The sequence below is a fragment of the Apostichopus japonicus genome, chromosome 4, assembly GCF_037975245.1.
Source record: "Apostichopus japonicus isolate 1M-3 chromosome 4, ASM3797524v1, whole genome shotgun sequence".
NCBI classification, from domain to species: domain Eukaryota; kingdom Metazoa; phylum Echinodermata; class Holothuroidea; order Aspidochirotida; family Stichopodidae; genus Apostichopus; species Apostichopus japonicus.
The window spans coordinates 24223433-24233483 of NC_092564.1; the positions used below are offsets into that span (position 1 = coordinate 24223433).

Genomic DNA, 10051 nt, shown 5'->3' on the forward strand with positions numbered 1-10051 from the left:
CATAATTGACACACTTAAGGCTTTGATCAATGATGTCTATCAAGGAAAAATCCAAATCACTTAACTGCATGTGTTTTGCATATGTGTAGTTCCTCAGAAATGTTATGATCTCAAAATATTTAAGGTTCTGTGCTTATGCACCGTACAATTGAGCAGAATTTGACCACAAAATGTCTGCCGTGTCAAGTTCTTTCATACCCCTAAATTGACACATTCGTCGATAAGCTAACTGTAGTGTAGGACTTAGTATACATCCATTGACTTTAGGTGCTGTTTGCTATGCTCTGAGCCTCTAAGCTCAGACAGGTCAAGTCCCAGAGAGAAGTGTTACCATACTGAGGTAATGTTGGTTATTTTTAGGATGTAAGATTTCCAAATGCCCCAAAAACGTGCAAATTGCACTGTATTGTTGCTAGTAATAATTGGAGGTGCGTCAATTACCGGGGTGCGTCAATTATGAAGCCTTTACTATACTACTAGCCTACTACTATAGTATAGGCCTAGCAGACTAGTCTAGGCCCCTATACTAGTATTACTACATTCTAGTCTAAGTGAGGCCTACGTGACAGTACTGAGTAGCCTAGGGTATTATTACTATTGTGTACTTAGTCAGTTAGTGTACTTATATTATATGTGATAGTGATACCTGGTCGTCCTCATACACGGTTTCGGAAGGGATTTCTTTCCTAATGATTTTGCCGAATATAGTGTCCCCTCCAGGCTTAGCGCTAGCAGCTGCTTTCATTTCATCAGCCATTGTTGCTGTTTTATTTGCTGCACAATTTTATAAACGTATCTTACTTTTGATGTCAGCTCAGCGCTGATCAAGTCAAGGCTACGGAAGCTTAAAAGTGCCATCAACATAAGAAAACTTTGCCCAATAAGTCAACATTTTCAGTAAATTGTTTAGATAACAACATAATATCTTATCAAAAATCAGAAAAATGTTGGATTGGCTCAGTTGCTTTAACTGAGCAATTGAACAATTTTCTGCAAAATGTTTAATTGACAACTTATCATATCTCGTCAATTAAACATTTTCTGCAAAATATTTAATTGTTTACTTCATTCCATCTGAGCAATTGAACTTTTTTGGCAGAAATTGTTCAATTGCTCAGTTGGAATGAAATGACTAATTTTACATTTTGCACAAAAATGTTGAATTGACGACATACGATAAGTTGTCAACTAAACATTTTGCAAAAATTTGTTCAAGTGCTCAGTTAGAACGAAGTGAAAAATTTAACATTTTGCAGAACATTGAAACCTGAGAGTCGTTCGATGGGTTGTCTTGTACATATATTCATATATATATTTGGCTATCATGCCAAATATATATTTATTCATATATATATTTGGCTAATATTGGGGAAACCATATTTCCAACAACATATCAGTGACGTGCACATAACATGAAATGTGCTGGGACTAAATTCTAATTTTACAGATTAAATATTCCTTCAAATACAAGGTTGAAAATGTGATCGCTACATATGACATCATTAATGAGCCACATGTGCTTCAGTTGTTAATGTTTTTCTTTATTTTTTAATTTGTGACAATGTTTATTTTTCTACTATATATATATAATAGAGATGGGTTTTGTTACTGCTGAATCTAAAATAGTGAAGCTATGTGCGTGACCAAATGATGAACTTATTAGTGTCGACACTGTCAACAGCCTAGAAAGTTTTTTTTGGGGGGGGGGTGTGGGGGGACCCCGACATTACAAGGTTTCAGGTCTTAGTGGCAGCATTATTACATAATAGATATACAACATGACAGCTCACAGACACGGCTTTTTGACTAGAATAGTCTACTTTTTCAAAACGGAGCCAGGGGTTTCTTAGATGTTTGAGGGAGTTGTTAGAGGGGGCTCGTTAATAATTATAATCGGTGTTAAAATTCTGGAAAATTTTGTACAGTACTTTAGAAAAGGTCGAGGCCAGAAACACCCTCGATCTGCAGACGCACAGAGCAGAGTTCATCCAACTGGCAAACTCCATGATCCAATCAAGTGCTGTCTATTCAAACACACATATATAAAGTGGGCCAGTTGAAAGCTCCCAACTCGTAGCGTAATGCAACAGAGATTCGAATAGGCCTATTTATACATACAAACTGTCGGTTTGAGCGGTTTGTGAAGTATTTACCTACTGTCTTAAAGTCAAGATGGGAAGTACAACCTTAGAGTGGGTGAAATCCATCGAGGAAAAGTTTAAGGACACTGTGAAGTCTGTTGGTGCAATTACCTACGAGGAGTTCTCGGAACTCTTCGGTAATGACGAGGTATGTATATATATATATATATATATACTACACAGATATACCTACCGAATGAGCACTTCTATAGAAAGTTTTTGTTTAAATTGTATTTTATGATTAAGCTTTTTTTTGTATTTGCATTGGCATATCCTTATGAAAGGTCAATGAGAGTACCAAGCGTGGTTACTAATATATAAAGTGATCAGTACATAACAAAACCATAAAACAATATTTTGGTGGGACAGGGACAAAGTAAACAGCAAAGTAACTTTCCTCTAAAATCGAAACCAAATCGATCATTCGTCTTAAAGTGTACTTTAAATGCAGCTCAGTTCGTAGTGTAGAAGTATTACTGTTCATAGGCTACAGTGTTTGTGTCTGTATTAGATGTATGAGAGGGGTATTTTATTTTGCCCAGGAGTGATCAACGTGATAGGAGCAACGACATCCTCACTGCGAAGGTCACGGGGGACCCTCATTGGCCTAGATTCTTCGGGCTCAATCATACCCGATCAATTCGAAAATAAATTAAAAATAACCCAATACAGTGGGGTATGAAATTGACTTGGATATGAAATTGGGTATAAAATTGAATCTTTGGTTAACCTTATACAAGAATCTGCACCACGTTTGTCGGTTATGGTAATTACAATTAGTACAAATATCACACTTTTCCCTCTGCTTTAGTTGAAGATATGGTTGATCTTATAGGTTTAATTTAAATTAACAGTATTGAAACTACGAATAATAATTCCCTGCCACTGTAATACTTAGTTACTAGTTACCCCCCCCCCCCCACCCCTCCCTCCTCTGTTAGATTAATTCAGAAAGTCCATGGACGAAATATTGTCAGAATGGAATATCTAACCATGCTATGATCAGTGCACGATGGTACATAAATATAGAGCATCTATATGCTGTACAATTCTTCAAACATTTTTTCAAAAGTTGCAAAATATAGAACCACATTGCATCTAAGCACCTTCAATTTTACCAAAGTTTCTCAGAGGGTGAACCCCTCCTTCTATACCCCTCCCCTGGACGATTTAACACCTTATCCCCCAACCCCAATACAAAAAAATGGCGGCACCCTTCGCAAGGGTTCTTATGTGGTTTTCTGTAGTTACAGTATGACGTGAAATAGTAGCAACGAAATATTATTTGAATACAATTAAACTAAAATTAAACTAAACATGGAGCAGTTTGCGATTTTTTAGAATGCCTATACATGCAGTGAGATTTGAGGTTTCAGCTCCGCTTGAAAAAAAATAACTCAAAAAGTTTATACTGTAAAAAGACACCAAAGAAACCAAACATTCTTGTCGATGTTGTTAACAATGATGTTCGTTAAGAGCCACCGTAGATAAGTTGCTCGGTCAGTTTCCTGTAAGAGACGCTAAGAGTCGCAACTGAAGCCCAAAATCCGAACTAATTGAACCTAATGTTATAGTCGTGCATTAACCTTGAACAGAGGGGCCTACCGTGAAAATGTACGGGAATTTCAATCTTTAATATCTCAGCGAGACGATTCTACTGGATACAGAAATACGACTCAGAAGTCTTTAGATGTCGTCATTATTACAAACATATTAAAAGATATATATGAAAAGCAAATTATCGATATGATGGAAACTCAAATTTGGTCCAAACAACGATGTTACTACGGATGCTGTTTAGTGACATTTACATAACTTGTGTGTAGTAGGTACTGTAGCTCTTTCGTGAAAAAAAACTTTTGATTATGCTTTAAGTTGAGAGTTCCAGCATGCATTAGCCTAGACTGATGACATATGGAATACCTAGATGGACTTACAGAGCTTCTAGCACCGTCTGTCCTTGGTAGCTCTATAGTGTAATGGAACGACAAAGCATATCTGGTGTCACGTGCGTGTAAATGCATAGTTATCTTTGCTCCATTACACATTTGTAGGAATATAAACCTATGGACCCCTTAAATAAATCCTATAATTCCACTTTAAGTCCGTGGTTTTAACTTTCTTTTAATTTGATCAAAATGATGAATGCTTGACTGAGGTCGCTTGCTATAAGAAAAGAGAAAAAAAAAAGGATTAAATTTAACAGACTGAGCCAAGTAAACAGTTGTGATAAACACTTGCTTGAACGCGAATAGCGCTACAAGTGATTAAAGCTAAAGACTACAAAGCAACCTAACTCTATATCCACGTGTATGGTATGAGGGTAATCATGAAGTTATTTATTCCCTGAAATTGATGTCAAATCAAACATTTCAAACGTTGTAAGTTTCATTTAAATTTAAGTAAAAATATATAACCGTTTACGTCAAGGGTAAATGGAGGCCACTTTCAATTGTTCAGATGTACACTGGGGCGTCAATCATGGCGAAGGTGGGGGGGGGGGCAAGGGTACACGTCCCCCACTTTCTGCAGGATGGGGACACAATATAACTCCCCCCCCCCGCCCTCAGTTTTAGCGACTGAATCGTGTAAGCGCTAGTCCTATCAATCTCATAATGACTCGTGTAGCTTATAAAAGGAGCTCAAACATTGTGCTATGAGATTAGTGGTTATTAATAATTTATTTTCATCTGCTCAACCCTCGATGAAGTTTTCATCTGGAAGAATTACAGATTTCATTCATAGCGTAAATTAAATGAGGAACCGCGCCCACATACTGCTGAGGCTGTATGTTAAAAGCCAGCAGATAATGAAAGCACCCAGCATTATTCGCTAATTTCCTTTCAGTATATTATTTTTCATATTTTATAGTATGTTGTATTATAATGTACAAGCAATATAGCACTACATGTAAATTATATTGTGCATTCAGTTTGAATAGCAATGCCACTCATGATAGTTTTAAGTGTTTTTGAGATAATTACATATTTCCTAGGAGTTTTCAGACAAATACATTGGTGCTATAAGCTTTCTTAGAAAATGCCATATACGCAAATCAAAGCAGCACTACGTAACAATTGGACGATACATAATGTTTCTCGATATTTCCTCAACTGCCCCTAGAGATTCTACTCAGGCTACGGCCCTGAAATATCTTTTTTATAGGCTTCCGGATAAAGTGAATGTGCCCAGATCATGACGCAATAGTGTATTCCAAATTGTACTTATGGATACCATATGATTGCATTTTGTAGACTTGTGTAACTAGATGATTTTATTCTTGTGTGCAACTTTTCAGAGTGTATCCGTGTTAGGTTTAAGTTTCAATTTTATTAATCATGATAAAAGGCCTTTAATTACACCCGGATGCTTCTAGATAGATAAGTCTTTCTTTATATATTTAAGTCTAATCACATTTCTTGTCAGATATAACTTTTGTTACAATATATTTAGGACTGACGTATCAACTCAGGGAACAAACAAGAAAACTTGAAGATTTCTAGATGTGAGTCCTCTCCATGGACACACCCTGGTCGTATGCATGTATAGTAGAACAATTTAGGCACTACTGGTCTTATAGTTTAATTGCTATGGATGTCAGTTGTTTGCTTTAAATTATGGAAGGAAGAGAGAGAGATAGAGGGGCTGTGGATTGCAATCTTCTGGCCAGGCGGGCCTTTATTTCAAACAAGGGATAACATTGGGCCTGTTAATTAATGAAGTAATCCACACATTTGACTTTTGTTTCTCCGTCTGTTATCTGTTCCTCCCTCCCTCCCGATCCCTCCCGATCCCTCCCTCCCGATCCCTCCCGATCCCTCCCTCCCGATCCCTCCCTCCCGATCCCTCCCTCCCGATCCCTCCCTCCCGATCCCTCCCGATCCCTCCCTCCCGATCCCTCCCGATCCCTCCCTCCCGATCCCTCCCGATCCCTCCCTCCCGATCCCTCCCTCCCGATCCCTCCCGATCCCTCCCGATCCCTCCCGATCCCTCCCTCCCGATCCCTCCCTCCCGATCCCTCCCTCCCTCCCTCCCGATCCCTCCCTCCCTCCCGATCCCTCCCCTAAATCCCTCCCTCCCGATCCCTCCCTCCCGATCCCTCCCTCCCGATCCCTCCCTCCCTCCTTCCTTTTTAAATATTTTTAGTTTTTGTATTCTTTTTTTTTGTCTCACAGAAAGTTCATGCGAATCGTATATTTGAGATCTTCGACAAAGACAAGAGCGGTACGGTGTCAATGGGGGAGCTGATCGATGGCTTCCGGGTGATGATTGATGGAAGCCAGGAAGAGAAATTGAAGTTTATGTTCGATGTAGCGGACATTAATGGTAAAATACAGTAACTATGGATAATTATCAAACAAACTTAAACAATAAAATGAAAGGAAGAGAAGCAGATGAAGTAAAAAAAAAAAAAAAAAAAAAAAAAACACACAAATGTTTGACTTAAATGCGGAAGCTGACATAGTCAACTTCTTCTGGTAGGGAGGGGGAGGGGAGGAGGGGGGAGAATGGGGAGGGGTAAGCTATTGAAGAAAGTATCATACAGACGTGCATCATTGAAGGGGAATTGAGAGATACAATCATCATGTTTCATCAAGAAAAGAATTTGAAAGGTTTACATAAGGAATTAAAATTTACAAGTACAGGTTCAATTAAGCAGGGGACATGATCACACATCGTCCGTTTCGACGCCAGTGAGTTGGGGTGAGGGACCGGCCTAGATCTACCAAAGATACCCTCATTGTATAGACAGTGCAGGAATTTACTTACTTGAAGTGGTTTCTTACAGAAAGCAGAACGAATTTTCAATAGAAATGTATATGTAAATGTTGTCGGTCGTATACACGATGTAATTTTGATATATATTCCTAATTCAAAGGCAATGGCACTATTGATTCTGACGAATTGGATATCATGTTTGCCTCTAGTCTGAAAGAAGCTAACATCGATATATCGGATGATGTTTATGAACGGTTAATCGAAACTTTCATGTCGGAGGCGGATAGCGACGATGACGGTATGATTACATACGAGGAGTTACGTGATCAGTTCAAGGCTTATCCTGAGTTGCTTCCGAATATGACATTAAAGTAAGTAACCCCTGTGGGGGTGGGGGATTATCAGGAGGGAGGGTGAGGACACCCCTGGTTATTCCTTCAGTACCTTGGAGGGGGCTAAGTGCTTATGAAACTTTATATAGTTCACGGAGGAGCAAGCAAATCAACAACAATATTTCACTATTAAATAATACTATGAAATATATTAAATCATGTTAGAGAATCGGACGGGAAAACAAAACGTCAATAGACAAAGCAATGATCCATTTATTATTTATACTTCCGGTTATAATAATGTCTTTACAATGAGTCTACGAAATCGCCTACAAGTGAAGAATGATGTTACGTTCTGCAGCGAGTAATTTTGTTTCTACAGTGTTATTTGGCCGCAAATTAGATTCAATAGGTGAGTTTATCTCCTAAGTTTATTCACAAGAAATAAATTTGTGAGTAAGATTAGAGACACGACTGTCTTAACATCTTAAGAATGATCAAGCCCATTTGAATTTTTTAAGAGGGGCAAAAGATAGAAACCGCCCCCCACTGCCCCTTTAAAAAAAATTGTTTAGATAAGAGGGCTTATAGGTGCAAATATTGTGCTATTATTTCCATCATTTTAACTACATTTGTGTAATGCAAGCTTTTATTCCTCAGCGTGTGTTATTAAATGTAATCCATTTGGAAGAAAGTGTGACAATTGGGAACTTTATCCCATGCCCCCCCCCCCCCTCCTCTGTGGCTACGGGACCTCTGTAAATGACGTCATGTCATAGAAGACTGCGCCTCAACATTTTGAACTTTCTGTTTTAACCTTTTCACTACCAGTATACCGGGACTTTTGCCTGCTCAATCCAAGAAGCAGACCCAAGTCGGACGGCGTTCCATGCTGAATTTATTTAATGCTCCCATCAACTTCATTAGCTGGTGCAAAAACAGAAACAACAGAAGTAACTTAATTTTGCTTAGTCTTTTCATCCTGGTCAACGTAGTCATTTTCGGTGAAGCTGCTTACAAATGGAGATCAATCGGATCAAACTGGTTTTTGGTAATCGGTTAGTATTCGGTTAATCGATCGACACCATATATGCAATCTTGTCTTCCTATCACTCTAAGGATTTGTGGGTAAATGTGATCCATAACCTCACTACAAAACAGCCGTAAGGAGGCGGTGGGAGGAGCCCTCTCACTGGTTTATGACAATAGAGAACTGATCGCCAATTTTCATTAGCATCTTAGACTATGCTTTTTGTAAAGATACCCTGCGAATATCATATAGTGAACATCATTATTCCTTTGACAATTATCAGTCGTGTAAGTTTCTAAAGACTCTCAACATGCTGAGTCCAGGGCTGTGGGGTGGGGTGGTATCGGATAGGGGGCGGGGAGGAATATCGGTATCGGAAAGAAGCGATTTAAATGGGGCAAGGTTGTCTGCTTAATTTATGTTTTGATTATTTTTTTTCACAGCTCGTGGACATGGAGCTACTCTCAACTTTAATTGTAGCCTCATCGTTGTATTTGTTTTGAGGGAATTTCTGACCTATCTTCGATCTTGTCGATTCACAAAGTTCTTTCAGATCGATGAGAACATCGATATCCATCGACATATCGGTTACATCATCGCCTTTCAAGCTGTATGTCACACCGTAGCTCATATTGGAAACGCACGTAAGTATGCCAGCTGCTTGAGTAATATTTTGTCTTTTGTTTTTTATATGATATATATATATATATTAACAGTAACGTTGCAAACGAATGTTTGTCTGTAAAAAGTCGCTAAAAGTGTCAATGGTGTTAGGAGCGTTGACATCATTTCCAGCTATCGAGGAGGGTACGCTACTTTAAAGGAAAATCAGGGAAGATAGAGCCTAGGAAGATAGAGCCTGGGACCATAGGCGTAGGAGGCGGGGGGGCTGGGGGGGCTGCAGCCCCCCCAACCAATATTTTTGGTGAAAATTCGGGCAATATGCTTAGAATTTTCGGGCACCTACTGGAAGAATAATAATTTGCAATGTGTTTTTTAGTTTTTTTGGTGAAAATTCGGCAATATGCTGAGAATTATTCTGGCATCTACTGAAAGAATAATAATTTGCAATGTGTTTTTCAATATTTTGGTGAAAATTCGGGCAATATGCTGAGAATTTTTTCGGGCACCTACTGAAAGAATAATAATTTGCATTTTTTGCCAATTTTTTTGGTGAAAATTTGGGCAATATGCTGAGAATTTTGCGTGCACCTACCAGTGGCGGAGCGTCCATACAGTCAAAGGGGGCGGATGCCCCCCCTGACGGACTCAAATGGACTGCTGGCGCCCTTTCAGCTTTTTACCACTTTTTACTTATTCGCGATTATTGACTTTTTTATTGCGCTCTCAAATACCTATTGACATTTGTCACATTTTGTTGGTGCAATTTTCTGACAAATGGCGATGACACCTATTTATTCTTCGTTTATCTGCAAATTAGCAAGGCCCGGAAAGGGTCATTTCCGGCGATCTAGGGAGTAACTTTACTCAAAAAATTTCTGTACGCTCCGCGCCAACCTGTGGTGGCGCTCCGCTTAGATAGTGTCAAAAGCGCCCATACAGACCATTCTCTCCCCCCCCCCCCTGACCAATACCCCCTAGCTCCGCCACTGGCACCTAGTGAAATATGAAGAATTTGCAATGTGTTTTTCAATGGTTAAACTTATATTATTATTATCATTATTGTTGTAACGACTTCCCCAATAATTCTAACCAATATGGAAGGGTAATAACACGGAAAATGATTTCATGTTATTGGCAGGTGATGTAATAACTGATGGATGCCTATATGATATGCACATTAACATGTGGAACGCGCGCGGAGCGCG

At 39.0% G+C, this 10051-nt stretch overlaps 2 protein-coding genes across 4 annotated transcripts in view; one reads left to right on the plus strand and one right to left on the minus strand.

The window, feature by feature from the left end:
- Positions 1 to 847, minus strand: part of LOC139966883 (adenosine 5'-monophosphoramidase HINT1-like) — a 5090-nt gene extending 4243 nt beyond the window's left edge. Inside the window, exon 1 of the mRNA XM_071970337.1 lies at positions 647 to 847. Coding sequence (XP_071826438.1) covers positions 647 to 757 — 111 coding nt within the window. The 5' untranslated portion in view covers positions 758 to 847. The remainder of the gene's footprint in view (positions 1 to 646) is intronic.
- The window catches only part of LOC139966880 (NADPH oxidase 5-like), a 19075-nt gene that overhangs the window by 1148 nt on the left and 7876 nt on the right, over positions 1 to 10051 (plus strand). For 2 of the 3 annotated variants that reach the window (XM_071970333.1, XM_071970334.1), the window contains 4 exons: positions 6317 to 6467; positions 7021 to 7231; positions 8024 to 8250; positions 8666 to 8866. In XM_071970333.1, the coding sequence (XP_071826434.1) occupies positions 6377 to 6467; positions 7021 to 7231; positions 8024 to 8250; positions 8666 to 8866 (730 nt within the window). In that variant the 5' untranslated portion in view covers positions 6317 to 6376. Of the gene's footprint in view, positions 1 to 1992; positions 2290 to 6316; positions 6468 to 7020; positions 7232 to 8023; positions 8251 to 8665; positions 8867 to 10051 lie in introns of those variants that run through there. The other variant, XM_071970332.1, reaches the window with a different exon arrangement.